General features: G+C 44.3%; 2 protein-coding genes across 2 annotated transcripts; both read left to right on the top strand.

The window, feature by feature from the left end:
- Window positions 1–1431: 1431 nt before the first annotated feature.
- On the top strand, window positions 1432–2593 carry LOC117597737 (C-C motif chemokine 13). The gene is made up of 3 exons (XM_034306200.2): window positions 1432–1537; window positions 2146–2263; window positions 2388–2593. Exons 1-3 carry the CDS (start codon window positions 1468–1470, stop codon window positions 2455–2457), a joined length of 258 nt encoding a protein of 85 aa, XP_034162091.1. The 5' UTR covers window positions 1432–1467; the 3' UTR covers window positions 2458–2593.
- Window positions 2594–17807: 15214 nt separating this feature from the next.
- Window positions 17808–18233, top strand: LOC117597637 (uncharacterized). The gene has a single exon (XM_034305681.1). It carries the CDS (start codon window positions 17808–17810, stop codon window positions 18231–18233), a length of 426 nt encoding a protein of 141 aa, XP_034161572.1.
- Window positions 18234–19312: the final 1079 nt, after the last annotated feature.

Below are 19312 nucleotides of genomic sequence, written 5' to 3'. Positions count from 1 at the left end.
CAGGAGGCGGACTGGACAGGACATGAGGGGTCTCAGGCCTGAGCTTGACACATGCTGAATATGATTAAAAATTAGGTACATTATTTATTACACATCAACATACCTGTCAACCCTCCCGTTTTTCCCGGGATTCTCCCGTATTTTAACATTCTATCCCGCTATCATCCCGTTTAAATATTTTCCCATATTTCTCCCGTATTTTTAAGCTTTCTTTAAAAAAAAAATCCCACTGGATGTAATTGATATGTTTGCTACATTCGCCTCCGGTAAAGCAGGTGGCAGGATACAGAACATTAGCTGTAACATCTACAGAACTCACTCAAATGGCACCTGCCAATAAAACAAGTAGAAGAAGAATAGCGGTGGAAGAAGAAGAAGAACAGCATGGAGGAACGTGAGAGAGATGGCGTTGGAGTACCTGCAAAAAAGGCAAAAACTATGTGCAAGTATCTTAGTGTGTGTGGACCCCCCAGTTGAGTCAAAACGAAAAATAAACATATTTTATTTTTTATTAGTAGTATTTTTCTATTTATGTATTATCATTTAGTTTTTTATATAATTATTATTGTATTTTTTTTATGTTTAACTTGTTAATACTCTAAATCCCTCACAACAGGTTGTTTGTTCTTTCACTGTTAAAATCCAATTGTCAATAAATAAATAAATAAATAAATAAAATAAACAATCTTGGTGTGCGTGGGGGTCCCGGGGGGTTGGAGGGTTGGATTTCCCTTATTTTCAAATCCCAATGTTGACAGGTATGCATCAGTGTTATTTAAAGCGTAGTGGAGATCTGGGCGTGGTTAAATTATTTTGGTACACAGCACATGCAGTGCAAATCATGCAGCGGGCACAGACTGGGTAACCACAGGGGGAAAGTACTGTGTGCATGAAATTTTGTGAGATCTTGTTGAGATGAGAGTGTATGGAGTGTATTGTGTGTGTGTTTCGGCAGGTTTCAGTGTTACTATGCACACTGTTTACTCATCACATAAATTGTATTAATCATCGCATAACCTTCATTATCATAAACACACCACTGAGTGAATTGCCTGATTTATTAAACATTAATAAATGAAGGAATGTTATCTAACAGATACATGAACAATGTCTGAATGCAAAACAAGCTAAAGTTAGATCTTAAAAAAAATCATTATTCTTTTTAAAAAGGTATGTATTTATATACAGTGGCATCAGAAATATCAACTTTTGCACTCAAATGTAGGCTGTCTTACTGTATTAAAGTGTTTAATATTTACAGGTTAAGGGATGGATCAGTTATTATCTTCTAAATAAACTGTAGGGCCTGAGTAGAGGAAGTGGCGAGTTGAGTAGGTGTGAGAAGAGATATGTAGATGTACAGGGGGTGGGGAAATATCAGACTTAAAAAAAATTTTGGTTTAAAATGAACCAATAAAACCCCACTCAAAGCAAATTTGATGTTAGAAAGAAAAGAGAACAGAGAACATGAAGATGAGTCGTGTGTTTCTGGTCCTGGGCTTCGTCCTGATCATGGCGCTCTACTCAGACGCTCAGCGTGAGTATATTATATACTTTTTACAGCACTACTTGTATATGTGGTATAACTAAATATACAGTATATAGTACACACACACACACACACACACTTTATTAAGTGTTAACTTATGTACAGTAGTCAGTAATTTTACACCTTCAAAGTGACTTATATAGGATATGGACTTGATAAATGGTGACTCAGTGTATATATTGTAAAGCAGCAATGATTACAATTTTCCTACATGTGAAATAAAAGCCTGTTCTACACGTGAAGAATGCATTAAACATAACATGAAGTGTCTCAAAACCACATGTGTAGTTCATCTGAGTTTTCTGTAAGAGCAGAATTAGAACTATATTACGATTAATTAATATTAATACAAAGTTAAAAAGATGAATACTAATAATAATCATAATAATATTATGATTATTATTACTCATAGTAGTAGTAGTAAAATTCCATCAAAATATGTTTCATTACCTGAAGACATGAAGGATGGATAATTTTTGTATGACATTTTATGCACATTAATTTTATCATTAGTTTCTATTTGACTGAAACACCTCATCTGTCTCTCACTCAGCTTTAGCTTTTAGCTTTTTTTTTTTTTTTTTTTTTTTTTTTAGCTTTAGCTCTGGCACAGTCTGAGCCCTGCTGTTTTGAGTTTTTCACTAGCAAAATTCCTCCCCAAAACATCCTGCAGGTTAAAGAGACAGGCTCGCACTGTTCCCATAAAGGCTTCATGTGAGTATCTGAAAATTACTTTTTTATTACATGATTTAATATAAAAAAATTAAATTAAATCCATTTCTAAATGAGATGAGAGAACACGAGACTGTATTGATGTGTGTGTTCATGTGTGTTTCAGTGTTACTACTCCTAAATTCTCCAGCCTGTGTGTTCGTGAAGTCACCGCCAATCGAAAAGCTACACCTTAATGCTGAGATGCAACGCACACACACATACACACACACACACACGCCTAATAAACTTCAATCTTCAACCATTTATTCATTGCGTTCAACTTTTATCAACCATTTATTATAATGCTTATGGATGTTCCTGTTGCTTAATGCAGTGCAAATTCAAATAAAGTCATAATTGCACCACTGAGTGAATTTATTAACAGAAATTAATGTGATGTGAGAAAATGTCTGAAAAAAAAACTAGATAATGTAGGAGAAAATCATTCTTTCATCAAAAATAATTCTTATGGGGAGATCAGGAGTTTAAATATCGAAGATGTTCAGGAGCCAAGGGAGTAATCTGGTTGTGCTGTCTATGTGGGAGGGGCATACTTTATCTCCCCTGTCAATCACAGTGACAGTAGCTAATCATTAGCATCTATAGTGTGAGCTCATGTATGTGAAATAGGGCAGACTGCCTCTGAATTGGCAGGTGACCAATCTGAAGAGAAAATGGGGAAAAAACAAAGATAATTCCAGTTATGAATGTTACAGTTAGAATCTGTATGGATTGCTACACATTCTAGATAAATATTTCAGCTGTGATTTTCAGAACTAATTTTAAACCATGACAATATAAAAGTCATAAAAACACTACAAAATAACCATTCTGGAAATTATTTCTTTATGTGTATTCTGCAGCAGGACGAAAACTGACTAAAAGATTATAAAAACAGACAGTGAGGACAGTGAGGTAATAACGAACAGGTTTGAATCAGATTATTTGAATCAGATTATTATACTACTTCAAAGTAGTTCATCCACACTAGAGCATTGACAATCTGCTCATTTCTTCTCCACTGCATCCAGTAGATGCTCCATAAGGTTTAGGTCAGGGTTTTTTGGAAGTGTTCTTTTAATAGGTGTCTGGTATGCTTTTGATCATTATCCTGCTAAAAAAAAAATAAAAATAATCCACTTCTCTCGCTTGAATAATTTCTTTGCTGATTTCTTCAAGTTTGCATTGTGATGTCCATGATGCCTTGAGTGAACACAAGCTCAGCAGCACCACTGGAGGATAAACAGCCCGAGCCTCGACCGTGTTTTATAATACCCTTAGTGCTGTGTGGTTGGAATTCTTCTCCTGGTTTTCTCCACACAAACACTCTACAAACACAAACACTCTACCATCAGATCCATCCACGTTAACTTCGGATTCATCTGAAAATAAGACAGTTCTTCAGAATCTGCTTCGTTCTGTGCAACTTTACCCAATTTCACTGAGGAATGATTTCTGCTCCAAATCTATCCCTTTGTCACCATGCTCGTTGATTCTGTTTTCAATAATTTGTGCTCTAATGGTATCTGGTAACTCGTATTGATACCTGCTATTTCGTGAACCTTTTCACAAGTTTTGCTGATTTGGCAAATAAAGTGTCCTTCTTTGTGCAAACAGATGATGCTAGAACTTATCTCAAAACTTACTTCCCTCTTCTTAGTCATTTCTGCAATTCCTTTTAACCAGCTGATCCCAAGGTAATTTAGCGGATGTATGTAGTCAATTACCTTCAATTTCATACAGGTGCCTCTAGCAGAGTAACCCCATGATGCCGTTCATCATGTTAACTATGAATTAACCGTAACAACCACAATAATCCTAAATATATAAAGATAGGACACACACTTTATTAGGTATGCCTTTTGTGTGTATACATACGGACATTAATTGGGTATTTTATTATCCATATAGGTCATTGAGTAGGTTTAAAATCACTTACTGTAGCTCATTTGTTGCGCTGCACAAAGCATTGGAACCCTTTATCCTGTTTATCAATGGGAAAAGCCAGCACTACGTTGATATATTTTTTTTGGGTGTGGAAGATTCAGCAGTCTCATCATAGCTGTGCAGTCCATTGATGGACGGGGTTAGGGGTGCCAATACTTTATACACTTCTACACGTTAAAAATGCATAAAACATAATATGTGAAGCATCTAAAAACAGCAAGTGTAAATTTCACATCTCTATTTGATGTATTTCACTCTGTGATGGTAGTATTAAAATTATGATTTCTATTAATTAATAGTAAAACTTGAGTGATACAAAGTAATAACAATAATAATAATAATAATAATAATAATAATAATAATAGAGGTAGTAGTAGTAAGATTACATCAAAATGTGTTTCATTTCCTGAAGATCTGAAGGATGAATAATTTTTGTATGATGTTTTGTACACATTTATTTTTTATTACCAGAAACATTAGTGTGATGTGAGAAAATGTCTGAAAATAAAACTAGTGAATGTAGGAGAAAATCATTGATTTCTCAAACATAATTTTATACCAGCAATACTGGCCATGCTCTCTGGGTGAGAGGGGCATACTCTCTCTCCCCCATGTCAATCACCTTGACACTAGGCAATCGTGTGTGTCTGTGAGCTCATATATGCAAAAGAGGGCAGATAGCACTTTCCTGTGAGTGTGTTACGCTGTCCTGTGAAGCAGCCTGAGAAGCAGAATGAAAAAAGGTGCAGTTGGCAGGGTTCACATGTCATGTGATAGAGGAGAGCTGACTGGTGAGTGGGAATTGGCAGGTGACCAAGGAGGAAACGCAAAAAAACAAAAGTTTCAGTGTATAGTTATTATATGAAATATTAATAGTTATGATCTGTATGGATTGCATACACAACCCAACGTATTGGTTTTTCTGGTCACTTGCCTTCAATAGGTTTAATCCAAACCTCATTAATTTTAAAATAAGCCTGTTTATAAATAACATCAGCTGAAATTTAATGCCAATCTTAATAAAAATGTGCTCTGTTGATGGAAAGTTCAGAAATTTACCAAATAAAAACCTCTCCAGAGCTCAAAAAATTGCCAAGATATTATTGTACATGTTTAACCAATGAGACTAATATTTGCATACCTGTCAAATGTCAATTCTGCTGCTTGATTAAAAAATCATTCAAGTGCACACTAAAAACTCCAAGGGTCTTTAGTCAAGGGTCTGAAATACTTATCTAAATGAGAGATGTCAGTTTTTACAGAGTCCCTAAGGGGTCATGGTGATGGAAAAATATATGAGATGAGAGGAAAATTTATTTTTCAATGCTTTTGCATCCACTCACAAAACTTTTGCATTCTCTCACAAAGAAATTGCGAGCAAACGCAAGGTGTCTCGGGGGAATGCAAAGTTTTTGCATACATTTTGCATACAATACATTTGCAAAATTTTTTAAAAACTTGATTGAATCTATTTTAGTATTAATCTATAAATCTATTAACTTGTATGTGATGACTAATACAAAACCACAGACAGCATGCAAGCTAATAAGCTCATGATTGTGGTGCAGTTGCAGCTCTCACAGAAGTCATTTCAACAGGGTTGCAGTGGATCTGGAGCTGTGAGGTGATATCTCTACCCACTGCACCACATTAAGGTGTCTAATGGTTTTAACCACTCTTCAAACTCCTCAAAGAGTGAGTAAAACAACTCCAACAAAACATAAATACGATACTTTAAAACCAAATTTTCAAAGAGCTGCAAAAAGGCTAAACAAGCAGCGAACTTGAAAAACGTCATTAGAAGTAAATAGAACAACAATACAAATTTATGTGACGTTGCTATTGCTACCATAATGCACATGTAACGCCTAGAAAAAAACTATAGATAATAAATAAATAGTAAAAAACACAAAAGTTAATTAAAATGAAGTGCTTTGTTATTATATTAAAAGGTTTAATATTTAATCTTCAGTGTTCAATTTAAAGTACATTTTATTTCATTTTTTTCATGTCATGGATGTAATAAAATGTGTACTTGTTCATTTTTCTGTAATTTATGTTAATGTTCATTTTCTCGGACTGTAACGATGCATATGAAATATGGAATGTTGCCTTTAAGTAAAACATGAGGAACGCACTGTTGACCAATCAGGTGAAGTCAACGTGAGCAGCGTGATTAAAGAAAAAAAAGATTGAGACGAGAACGGGAGAAGATGAGCGAGCACGGCTAGATCGGCTGAGACATTTTGAGATAAAATAAGAGAAACTTTGAGTTGAACTAAATGGAAAGTTTGGTAAAACGTTTATTTTATTTGAACTTGAGTTTTTTTGTGTTACAAGAGATTGAGATTTCATCATCTTGACGCGAAAATGGCAATGACATGGAGTTCATCATCACATGGATCAAGATGGCGAGCCACCCACCGAGTCTCGAATACTCCTAAAACGCCGAAAGAAACACAAAGTATTCGTTGCTCGAGTTTTTCCCTGGACAGAGGAAAGCAAATGCGCTGGAAAACGGAGTTAATTGATGTGAAACTTTCCCTCAACATTCGTGTTGCTGCTGGTCGCTTTGTTCATCAGGACAGTAGGCCTGAACTGCTGCATTTCATGATCGCACGCGTTACACAGGACGCGGATGGTTGTTTATTTTCAAATCGGAGATCGGTTCTTGCACATTCATAGACTGTTCTATTGAAACGGACACATAGATTTGACCTGTGAACTGATTGCATTTAATTAATGGTTGTTTTTGTTGTTTATTGACTGTACCATAGTATTTACAAAGACAATGAGTTAAATTTGTTCTGTATTTGGAAATGTATTTTTTTTGGGGGGGGATTTCAAATATAAAATCAAGGGTAATTCAAAGAGTGTGTTAAACTTAGAGTTCAAATAGGAAACAAAACAGGATCAGTTAGTCAAGCTTTATTTTTGCTAAAACTAGTAAAACATTGTAAGACTAAAGAGTATCAGATTAAAAAGAGGGAAACTTAAGAAATACTAATCTAAAGGTCAATTTAGATATACTCAACATAACTTTAGATTCCAAAAAGGCATTAAAAGTAAATAGAGAAGGAAACCAAACACTAAGTGAAACAAGTGAAACCTTGATGTGAAACAAACAGACTCAGACAGAGAAACAGTTTAAATAATTTTGTTTATTTCATTTTATTTCTCTTCTTTTCATTGTGAATCAGTGAGTATTTCGTTTATTTTTCTTGTCCTACATACATCTGTTTCCTGAAACCAAAAAACAAGTTAGTCAGTCCATACATCCATTTTTTATATAAACATTTCCATCATTATTCATACTTACCTTGTCTGTCTGTTCATTTATCTCTCCCATTTGGCTCCATAAGAACCGAGAGCACTGGTCTACTTTACCCTTAATGCCTTTCACCCTAGTGGCTGCGTCATTTGTGGAGTTTAGTGCGCTGAGGGAAAGGAGGGTTTTACACACACACACACACACACACACACACACACACATTTTTACTGTTACCAGTCAATTTAACTCATGTTAAATGTAGGTTTCATCACCTTTAACACTCAAAAGTTGGCTGTATGTGTGTTTATTGTTTAAAGAATGATATTTGGATCAATTTCTATCTTCTAGATAAAATTTGACCATAGAGCTTCAGAACATGTTTGTATTTCCTCAGTGGAGGATGTGGTTAGTTGGGGAGGTGTGTGTAGAGCTGTATAGATGTACAGGGGCTGTGTGAAAATCTCCATTTAAATGACATTTGTATAATATAAGCAGTTAAACGTGACTCATGCGAATTTAATGTTAGAGAGAGAAGAGATCAGAGCTTCACACACCTGCTGAGAACATGAACATGACATGGAGTTCGACGCCAATTCCAGCGTTCACATGACAAAATGTTTAACCAATAAGCCCAATATCTGAATAGTTTATGTTTATGGTTTATGTTCATAAAATACATACATACTGACAGAGTCCATGGAATTTCATTTCTAATTAAAGTCATGAATTCACCAGGAACCAGCAATTTTTGACATTTTATCGACTATTTATTGTGATGCTTATTGATGGTAGAGAAGCTTAATGCAGTGGATTCAAAAAAACTTTTAGACAAACCACAAAATGAATCACATGATTTATTAACATTAAAATGCAGTAACATTTGCACAGTTTCTCTCATTGGCTGGGCCACTTAAGGACATTCAGAGATTTGTGTGAAAGCCACTCCAGTGTTGTCTTGGCTCTATGCTTTGGGTCATTGTCAAGCTGAAAGGTGGACCTTCTCTCCAGTCTGAAGTTGTGTGCACTCAGGAGCAGGTTTTCTTCAAGAATCTCTCTGTATTTGGCTGCATTTAAATTCTGAAAAATCTCTTTGTCCCTGCTTATGGAAATTGCCCCCAAGGCATGATGCTGCCACCACCATGCTTCACCATATGTTTGGTGTTAGCGGTTGACGGGCATTACGTGTTTTTTTGCGAAATCTCTTTCAACCAGAGAATCTTTTTTTTCTTCCTTATGAGTCTTTTAAGTGCCTGCCATATTCCTTTTACTTACGAGGGGCTGCTTTGTCAGAAGTCCACGGAGTCGTGAAGTCCATGACTTGGTTTTTGGTCTGACGTGCACTGGCAGATATTATACACACAGGCATATTTTTAATAAATTTAAAAACCAAAATCTTTTTAAAATTTCTAAAAACCAAATTTTTCTTTGTCTTTATGGATTATTGTGTGTAGATTTATTGTTTACATGAACAATGTCTGAAAACTAGCAAATGTTGGAGAAAGAGAATGATTTTTAAACATTATAAATTTACATAGAGTGGCATATCTTGAGTATATGTCTAAAGCAGTTTTATAGCCTGAGTAGAGGAAGTGGTGATTTGAGGGGTGTGTTTAAAGAGGGTGGGGGAAAATAAGATAAAAAAAACAAACAAAAAAAAAAAACGATGTTTGAAATGAGCCTGAATAAGCAAATCTAATGTTAGAGAGAGAAGAGAGCAGAGCTTCACACACCTGCTGAGAACATGAAGATGAGTCGTGTGTTTCTGGTTCTGGGCTTCGTCCTGATCATGGAGCTCTACTCAGACGCTATGCGTGGGTTTATCACACACTTTTTAGTGGAGCTGTACAACATTAGCTGTATATGTGGTATAACTAAATATATAATATATAGTACACACACACACACTTTATTAAGTGTTAACTTATGTACAGTAGTCAGTAATTTTACACCTTCAAAGTGACTTATATAGGATATGGACTTGATAAATGGTGACTCAGTGTATATATTGTAAAGCAGCAATGATTACAATTTTCCTACATGTGAAATAAAAGCCTGTTCTACACGTGAAGAATGCATTAAACATAACATGAAGTGTCTCAAAACCACATGTGTAGTTCATCTGAGTTTTCTGTAAGAGCAGAATTAGAATTATATTATGATTAATTAATATTAATACAAAGCTAAAAAGATGAATAATAATAATAATAATAATAATAATAATAATAATAATAATAATAATAATTAGTATAGTAGTAGTAAAATTACATCAAAATATGTTACATTAACTGAAGACCTGAAGGAAGGATAATTTTTGTTATTTTATGACATTTTGACATTTTATGCACATTAATTTCAATATCATTAGTTTCTATTTGACTAAAACACCTCATCTGTCTCTCGCTCAGCTTTTGCTATAAGAGTTGCACAGTCTGAGCCCTGCTGTTTTGAGTTTTTCCCTGGCAAAATACCTCCCCAAAAGATCCTGAAGTATAAAAAGACAGACCCGCGCTGTTTACATAACGGCTTCATGTGAGTATCTGAAAATTGCTTATTTATTACATGATTTAATATAAACAAGTAAAATTAAATCCATTTTTAAAAGAGATGAGAGAACATGAGACTGTATTGATGTGTGTGTTCATGTGTGTTTCAGTGTTACTACTCCTAAATTCTCCAGCCTGTGTGTTCATGAAGTCACCACCAATCGAAAAGCTACACCTTAATGCTGCAACTGAGACGCAACACACACACACACACACACACACACACACACACGCCTAATAAACTTCAATCTTCAACCATTTATTCATTGCGTTCAACTTTTATCAACCATTTATTATGATCCTTATGAATGTTCCTGTTGCTTAATGCAGTGCAAATTCAAATAAAGTCATAATTGCACCACTGAGTGAATTTATTAACAGAAATTAATGTGTTGTGAGAAACTGCCTGAAAATAAAACTAGATAATGTAGGAGAAAATCATTCTTTCATCAAAAATAACTCTTATGGGGAGATCAGGAGTTTAAATATCGAAGATGTTCAGGAGCCAAGGGAGTAATCTGGTTGTGCTGTCTATGTGGGAGGGCCTGCCTCTGAATTGGCAGGTGACCAATCTGAAGAGAAAATGGGGAAAAAACAAAGATAATTCCAGTTATGAATGTTACAGTTATAATCTGTATGGATTGCTACAGAGTCTAGATAAATATTTCAGCTGTGATTTTCAGAACTAATTTTAAACCATGACAATATAAAAGTCATAAAAACACTACAAAATAACCATTCTGGAAATTATTTCTTTATGCGTATTCTGCAGCAGGAAGAAAACTGACTAAAAGATTATAAAAACAGACAGTCAGGACAGTAAGGTAATAACGAACAGGTTTGAATCAGATTATTTGCTTCAAAGTAGTTATTCAACCTTTTTTTAATTAGAATTTTTGGTAGAATTTCACCACACTGTCATACAGTGGCCCCAAAAAAGTATTTGGACACTTAAGCTACACTTACAAATGTATGAATTTCACTGCAATAGAAAACAACGTGTCAAGTGGTGTTTATTTTGACGAAAGATACCACAAGCACACTATTCCAGAAAAACTTTTCCCAAAAAATAGATTTTATTTAAAAATATAAAAATAATAGATATACTGGTCATAATTAGACAAAACGTATTTGGACACTCAGTAGTGGATCACAGTTATGGTGTTTTAGTATTTAGTTTGCATCTTTATTTTGCAGAACTCCTTGACAATGGTTGGGCCTTAAATCAACCAGTTTCTGTAACAGTTGTGGTGGAAGTTTCCTCCAAGTTTCAACCAACAAAACGTCTCCAGGTTACGTATGTAACCATGGTTCCCCGAGGGAACGAGACGCTGAGTCACGAAACGCTATGGGAACGCCCCCGCGTGACCGCGCTCTGAATCACGTGTCTAATCCGTCCAATGGATGGGCGAGACGTCACGGGCGGGGTGACGTAGCGACCCGGAAGCATAAAAGCCAGAGCGGCGAGCCCCGCGTTAGCTTACTGGAAAATGAAGCAAGCGCCGCAGGGACGCCGGAAGTGTGGCACCGAGACGCAGCATCTCGTTCCCTCGGGGAACCATGGTTACATACGTAACCTGGAGACGTTCCCCTTCAGGAACTCGAGCTGCGTCACGAAACGCTATGGGAACGAGTATACCCACGCCGCCAGACTTACAAGTCCCTGCCTCCAGGAGGAGGCAAGCCTAAGGCACAAGGACAGAGGAGCCGGGAGTGGCTCGGGTATCTAGGTCATAAAACCTGGCAAAGGTCAGGGGCGTGGACCATCCCGCCGCGTTGCAGATGTCCTGTAAGGACACACCTGCCAGAAAGGCCTTAGAGGCCGCCACCGCTCGGGTAGAGTGAGCCTTGACCCCCAGGGGACTGGGGAGACCAGAGGACTCGAAAGCCAGAGAAATGGATTCTACAATCCACCGGCTGAGGGTCTGCTTAGAAGCAGGAAAACCCCTCTTAGGGGGACCAAAGCAAACAAGCAACTGGTCCGCCTTTCTCCACAGGGCAGTTCTGTGGACGTACGCGTCCAGTGCTCGCACTGGACATGTACAATTGAGCTTCCGATGGTCGGGCTCCCTAAAGGGAGGAGGACAGAAAGCCTGCAGCATGACCGGCCGTGGTGCCGAGGAGGGGACTTTCGGTACGTACCCCGCTCGGGGGTACAAGAATGCTTTGGCCAAACCAGGCGCAAAGTCTAAATAGGAAGGGGCCACCGAGAGGGCCTGAAGATCCCCCACTCTCCTAAGAGAGGAAATTGCCAAGAGAAAGGCAGTTTTCAACGTCAGAAGACGGTCCGAAATCTCCTCTATGGGCTCGAAGGGGGGTTTGCAGAGAGCCTCTAAAACCACGGCCAGGTCCCACGAGGGGACCCGAGATCGAGCTGGAGGTCTGATCCTCAGCGCACCGCGGAGGAAACGTGTCACCCAGGGGTGCCTGCCCACTGACTGGCCATCGAGAGGGGCGTGGCAGGCCGCAATAGCCGCCACGTACACCTTCAGGGTGGAGTGGGTCAGTCCCGCGGAGAGGCGGGCCTGCAAGAACTCCAGCACTGTACCAACTGGGCAGTGAACAGGGTCAAGCCGGCGGTCTCCGCACCAGGAAGTGAAAAGTTTCCACTTCAGGGCGTACAGTTTCCTCGTAGAGGGAGCTCTGGACTGGAGGATGGTCTCCACAACCTCGGTTGAGAGACCGGAAGCGCGGAGTTGTGCCCCCTCAGAGGCCACACCCACAGCTTCCACAGCTCCGGGCGGGGGTGAAGATGGCCCCCCGCCTGTGAGAGGAGATCCCTCCTGATCGGAATCTCCCATGGGGAGCCGTCTAGGAGGGAAATCCGGTCCGAGAACCATACTCGGCCCGGCCAGAACGGGGCTACTAACAGTAGACGAATTCCGTCCCGGCGCACTCTCTCCAGAACTCCCGGGAGCAGAGCGACCGGAGGAAAGGCGTACAGACGCAGCCTCGGCCACAGCTGTACCATGGCATCCAGTCCAAGAGGAGCTGGATGAATCAGAGAGAACCAAAGGGGACAGTGCGACGTCTCCTGCGTCGCAAACAGATCCACCTGGGCTCTGCTGAACATACGCCATATGAGCTCCACCACCTCGGGGTGGAGTCTCCATTCCCCGGGCACCGGCCCCTGCCTCGACAGGGCGTCCGCTCCCACGTTGAGATGACCAGGGATGTAGGCCGCTCTCAATGAGAGGAGGTTCCCTTGGGACCACACAAGGATCTGGAGCGCCAGCCTGTAAAGGGGGCGCGAACGCAGACCTCCCTGGCGGTTGATGTAAAAGACCACCGTCGTGTTGTCGGTGCGCACCAACACGTGGCGGCCTCTTAGGTCTGGGAGAAAGTGTTTCAGAGCTAGAAACACGGCCAGCATCTCCAGGCGGTTGATGTGCCAAGTGAGATGGCGGCCGCTCCACAGACCACGGGCAGGACGGCCACTCATGACCGCTCCCCATCCGGTGAGGGACGCATCCGTCGCTAGCACTACGCGGCGACCAGGAGCTCCCAGGACCTGGCCCTGAGACAAGAACCCAGGTTCTCTCCACACAGCTAAGGCACGGCGGCAAATCCCCACGTGACCTTGATCATGCGGAGCGGGTTTCCTCTGTTTCGGAAAAACCCCCTGGTCTTGAGCCACCACTGTAGGGGTCTCATGTGCAGCAGGCCAAACGGTATCACGTTGGACGCAGCTGCCAATAGGCCCAGCAGTCTCTGAAACTGCTTTACAGTGAGTGACCGGCCTACTTTCGCTCTTGCGACCGCTGTGAGGACCGACTCGATCCGAGCAGGAGACAAACGTGCCTGCATCGTGGTCGAATCCCACACGACGCCTAGATAAGCGGTTCTCTGAGCTGGAGAAAGCACGCTTTTCTCGGCGTTTAGTCTTAACCCCAGTTCCTTCATATGGGCGAGAACGGCATCTCGATGCCGAGCCGCCATCTGCTCTGAATGAGCTAAAATCAACCAGTCGTCGATATAGTTCAGTATGCGGATGCCCTGTAGTCGCATAGGAGCCAGGGCAGCATCCACGCACTTCGTGAAGGTGCGGGGTGAGAGAGCTAGGCCGAAGGGAAGAACCCGATACTGGTAAGCTTCGCCCCCGAAAGCGAACCTCGGGAACTTCCTGTGCGGGGGAAGGATGGAGATGTGGAAATACGCATCTTTTAGGTCGATCGTGACGAACCAGTCCTCGGACCTGATCTGAGACACGACCTGAGTGACCGTAAGCATCCTGAACTTCAGTCGAGCGACTGAGAGGTTCAATTGCCGCAAGTCCAAAATGGGACGCAGCCCTCCCCCCTTCTTGGGAACAATGAAGTACCGGCTGTACAACCCTGACTCTCTGTCGTGAGGAGGGACCACCTCGATGGCCTCCTTCGTCAGGCGAGTACGTACTTCCTGCTCCAATACCAGAGCCTGCTCGGGACCCACCACAGTGGGAAGAACCCCAGAAAAACGAGGTGGAGGCGAGCCGAACTGAATTCGGTAGCCTCTTTCTACAGTACGCAGGACCCAATGAGACACATTCGGCAGAAGTTTCCACGCTGCCAGAAAGCTCACTAAGGGAATCAGTCTCTCGAGACTGACCTCTGGTGTAATAGAAGCGGTTAGCTGGGTGCCCTGAGGCGGCGAACCGACATGGGGGAAATGAGCTAACCGCTGCGAAGGCCTCAGGAGAGGCCGCGAGCCTCCCAGACCCGCTACGTTGCCGGGCGAGAACTGGGAGAGGCGCTCGCCAGAGACCGCTGCGCCCTGAAGCACCATAGGTGGCAGGGTTGGCAGATCGACCTCCTGAGGGTACTGGGGGGACCCGGGCACCATAAGATGAGGTGTACGCCGTGTTGCCCCAGAGGGGCCCGCCCTCGGAAGCCCTGGGCCAAAACCATCAGGGCTTCTTAGCCGCGGCCCTTCTGGACATGAGGACGGTCCTCAGATCCGCCTTAGTGCCCGAAGGGCCGGGCCCAGAGCGTCGTCGCGACTCCTGCTCCCGCTTCGGGGGAGCACGGGAGGCGACGCTCTGCTTTTGGGCCTCCCTGTAGGAGGGGGCCGTACACGGAGGGGGCTGCCCCCGCCCGGCAGCCCCACGAGCTAGAGAGCGACGGGGGAGGAACCGCTGGAACGCCGCCGCCTGAGCACGGGCCTGCTGGTATCTCTCGACGACGGAGTCTACCACGTCGCCAAACAGGCCCGAGGGAGTAAGGGGGGCGTCCATGAGCATGACCCTGTCCTTCTCTTTCATATCGGACAGGGTCAGCCAGAGATGCCTCTCCGCTGCCACCAGGACTGCCATAGACCGACCGATAGCACGGGCGGTCTCCTTGGTGGCGCAGAGGGACAGATCAGTGGCCCGCCTGAGCTCAGCTACCTGCTCAGACGTACTCTCCCCCTGCTCATCCAGCTCTTTAAGCATGTCAGCCTGGTACGCCTGTAACACCGCCATGGTGTGCAGACATGCACCGGCCTGACCTGCTGCCGTGTACGCCTTGCCTACCAGCGCTGAGGTGGTCCGCAGCGGCTTGGTAGGCAACGCCGGAGCCTTCAGGGACGATGCAGCAGCAGGGGACAGATAGCTGGCTAGCGTCTGTTCAACCCTGGGCATCGCCCTGTAGCCGGAGTAGTCCAGCCCCGCCACATTAGCGTAATGGGAAGAAGTGGGGCTGAACAACCGGGCTGAAAATGGCCTATTCCAGGACCTCGACACCTCAGTGTGGAGGTCCGGAAAAAAGGGCAGGCTCCGGGGCGGAGGTGGCGGCCTACTGCGCAAAAAACGCTCCTCCAGTCTAGAGCCCTGAGGCTCAGGCCGTGACTCAGCGGGCCAGTCAATGCTAAGCTTAGCGACTGCCCGCGCAACCACCTCGAGCAGCTCCCCATATTGAGGAGACTGCGGCTCAGGGTCGACGCTCTCCACATCGACCTCGGAGGAGGACGATAGGTGGAGCGCCGAGTCCGCTCCCCGGGGGGAAGAAACCGCAGAGCGTGCTTCCGAGCCCAGGGAGGGGACAGAGGACCTGGAGGGTGAGGAAGGAGAAAGGGACGGGCCCGTCTCCATTCCCTCCACCAGGTCCATCTGCGAGCCCCACGAGCGCAACCGCCGCTCTGCCTTGGCAGAAGCGGGGCCGGCACCGCGAGGCACGCTAGTGAGGGCTCCCTCCTCAAAGAGAGCCCAGCGGGAGCGGAGAGTGCGCAGCGGTTAACGCTCGCAATGTGCGCAGCCGGCTCCCTCGAGAGCCGACTGAGCGTGCTCCGCTCCCAAACAGGAAACGCACAGACTGTGTGTATCCCCACCTGTAATAAATCGTGGACAGGGAGGAACACACAGCCTGAAGCGCTGCCCGCTCTCGCCCTTCGTCTTATCCTTGGCTTTCGGCATGCCAATGATAAAACACCAACCAGACAGAAAATAGACAGACAATAAACACAGAGCGCTTGCTGAAAACAGGAATCTAACGTGGGGCTCGCCGCTCGGGCTTTTATGCTTCCGGGTTGCTACGTCACCCCGCCCGTGACGTCTCGCCCATCCATTGGACGGATTAGACACGTGATTCAGAGCGCGGTCATGCGGGGGCGTTCCCATAGCGTTTCGTGACGCAGCTCGAGTTCCTGAAGGGGAACTTTCAGTTCATCCACACTAGAGCATTGACAATCTGCTCATTTCTTCTCCACTGCATCCAGTAGATGCTCCATAAGGTTTAGGTCAGGGTTCTTGGAAGTGTTCCTTTAATAGGTGACTGGTATGCTTTCGATCATTATCCTGCTAAAAAAAAAAAAAACTTTGGAATAGTTTGTTTCGGATTGTAGCCTTATAGACTTTAACCAGCCGGTGAGCTGCGCTTTCCTTTGGAATTTACCCTTGTATGGATTCTTGCTTGCTACCAGTGAGTGTGAACTGTTTTTTTGTTTCTGAGCTCGTTATCTTTCCACTCCCTGCTTTAGGAGAACTGCTTAAATTCATTAAAGACTTTCAAACCAGTATTCCTGTCTGTGTCCTGCATGTGGGTCCAACTCAGTCACTCTGACTGTAACATCTGCCCAGACATGGACCCAGCAGGCACATAGAATTTACAGGACCTGCTGTACTCGCTGTCTAACACCACTGCTACCCAAGACCTGGTGCAGCACGTTAGCCAGCTCAACCCGCAGTCCTCATCTTCCATGCCATCACAGCAGCAATCCCGCGAACCTATGATAAGATAAACTTTATTGATCCCACAGTAGGGAAATTCACTGCCTCACCTGCGAACCTCACCTGCCACAACTGTTTCGCTGGAGAACCAGGTCTCTGCCCCTTTTTCCTTATGCAGTGCTTGGTGATTTTCTAATTACAGCCGTCATCCTTCCCCACCATCATATCGCTACTCACTGGTAAAACCAGGCTATGGGAAACGGCAGAGTGGGAGCGGCAGTTGGCCATCTGTTCCTCATATGACGCCTTCACCTGGGAACTTTATAAGATGTTCGATGCAACCACTTCCAAGCACGAAGCCTCACTGTCTTTGTTTGAGATGGCACAGGGGGATATGGCACCACGGCGTATGCAGTGGAATTCAGAACGGTGGCAGCAGACAGCGAGTGGAACCCGGCGGCGCTCTACGACACCTTCTACAGATCCCTCTCTAGTTGCCTTGATTCCTCGTTTCTGGCCCGAACTCCTGCCAAGGAGGACCCAGCACCGGACCTCAGTTCTGTTCTGCCAGCTTATCACAGCCTTATCAGCAAGGCCAAGGCGTCTTCGTTGCCCCCACACTGACCCTACGACTATGCGATTGACCTCCTCCCGGGAACCATGCCGCCGTGTGATCGGCTTTATCATCTCACTGGTCCCAAGAATCACATCCGGGCTGTCCTTCAAATGCTCCTGCAGAACCATCTGTATGTCAAAGCCGAAAAGTGTGAGTTCCACGTTACCACTATCTCCTTCCTGGGATTCATACTATCAGCCAGTAGCATACAGATGGATCCTGCCTGCCTCCAGGCGGAGAAGGACTGGCCATGTCCTGAATTCCGCAAGCAAATGCAAAGCTTCCTGAGCATTGCCAACTTCTACCGGAGGTTCATCAGGGGGTACAGTTCTGTTGCCACACCCCTTCATCAGCTCACCTCCTCTCTACGCATGTTCATCCTGGTCACCAGAGGCAGAGCAGGCCTTTCAGTAGTTAAAGGACCTCTTCACTTCGGCTCCTGTCCTGTCCTGACCTTCCCGTCTCTTTAGCTCATTTTGGAGGTCTCTCCCTGGCCGAGGGAATTATGCAGTGGGTGAATGGGAGCTCCTCGTGGTCAAGCTGGCCCTTGAGGAATGGCGGCATTGATTGGAGGGTGCTGAGCAGCCGTTCATCATCTGGAAAGACCATAAGAATCTCGAATACCTCCGGTCAGCAAAGAGACTGAACCCCAGACAGGCCCGTTGGGCACTCTTCTTCGGGCGCTTAAACTTTTCACTATCGTATCGCTCAGGCTCGAAGAATGGCAAGCCCGATGCCCTTTCATGCCAGTTCACGCCCCCAGGAGAAGAACCCGTAGAGGAACGAATCCTCCTGTCCTCCATCCTGGTACTAGCTCTCCGGCTGGATATTGAAAGGATGGTGCAGCAGGCCACTGCCAACCAGTCCGTCTCGGAAGGCTGCCCTGAGATTAAGCCTTTTGTCCCCAGTCACATGTGTTCTCAAGTCCTGCAATGGTGCCATGCCTCCAGGTTGTTCTGCCATCCTGGCACTACCCATACTCAAGCAACTCAGCAATGCTTCTGGTGGCCCACACTGAGGAGGGACGTTCGGGAGTTCTTCACCGCCTGTCCCATCTGTGCCCAGCAGAAGTCCTCCAACACCCCACTGGCTGGGTTTCTCCGACTTCTGCCTGCACCCAACAGCCCCTGGTCTTGCCTGGTTTTGGACTTTGTCACGGGCTTACCTCAAGTACACCATACTCACCATGGTGGACAGGTTCTCGAAGCTGCCCTCAGCCCAGCTCTTGGTTCAGCATGTCTTCCATCTCCACGGCCTACCGCGTGACAGCGTGTCTGATCGAGGACCCGAGTTCACCTCACTCTTCTGGAAAGAGTTCTGCCGGGTTCTTGGGATCTCAGTTAGCCTATCATCCGGCTTCCATTCTCAGACCAATGGCCAGACAGAACGTTTGAACCAGGAGCTCGAGACTGGTCTACGCATCCTGTGCTCCCAGGAACCTGCATCTTGGCCCTCAAACCTGGTCTGGGTTGAGTATGCACACAACTCCCTGTCATCAGCCACCCCGGGTCTCTCACCCTTCCAAGCAGCCTACGGGTTCCAGCCTCCT

The sequence above is a fragment of the Pangasianodon hypophthalmus genome, chromosome 7 (genome assembly GCF_027358585.1).
Source record: "Pangasianodon hypophthalmus isolate fPanHyp1 chromosome 7, fPanHyp1.pri, whole genome shotgun sequence".
Lineage (NCBI taxonomy): Eukaryota > Metazoa > Chordata > Actinopteri > Siluriformes > Pangasiidae > Pangasianodon > Pangasianodon hypophthalmus.
Note: the sequence above shows the minus strand (reverse complement) of the source record. Positions and strands in the feature narration are given on the sequence as shown.

What these genes read in the sequence shown, in the direction of transcription:
- LOC117597637 (XM_034305681.1), top strand. Translation starts at nt 17,808, where the DNA reads ATGCCGCCGTGTGATCGGCTTTATCATCTCACTGGTCCCAAGAATCAC.
- LOC117597737 (XM_034306200.2), top strand. Translation starts at nt 1,468, where the DNA reads ATGAAGATGAGTCGTGTGTTTCTGGTCCTGGGCTTCGTCCTGATCATG. An exon ending in GCTCTACTCAGACGCTCAGC is followed by an intron (nt 1,538 to 2,145) that starts GTGAGTATATTA and finishes TTTTTTTTTTAG; the next exon opens with CTTTAGCTCTGGCACAGTCT. An exon ending in TGTTCCCATAAAGGCTTCAT is followed by an intron (nt 2,264 to 2,387) that starts GTGAGTATCTGA and finishes TGTGTGTTTCAG; the next exon opens with TGTTACTACTCCTAAATTCT.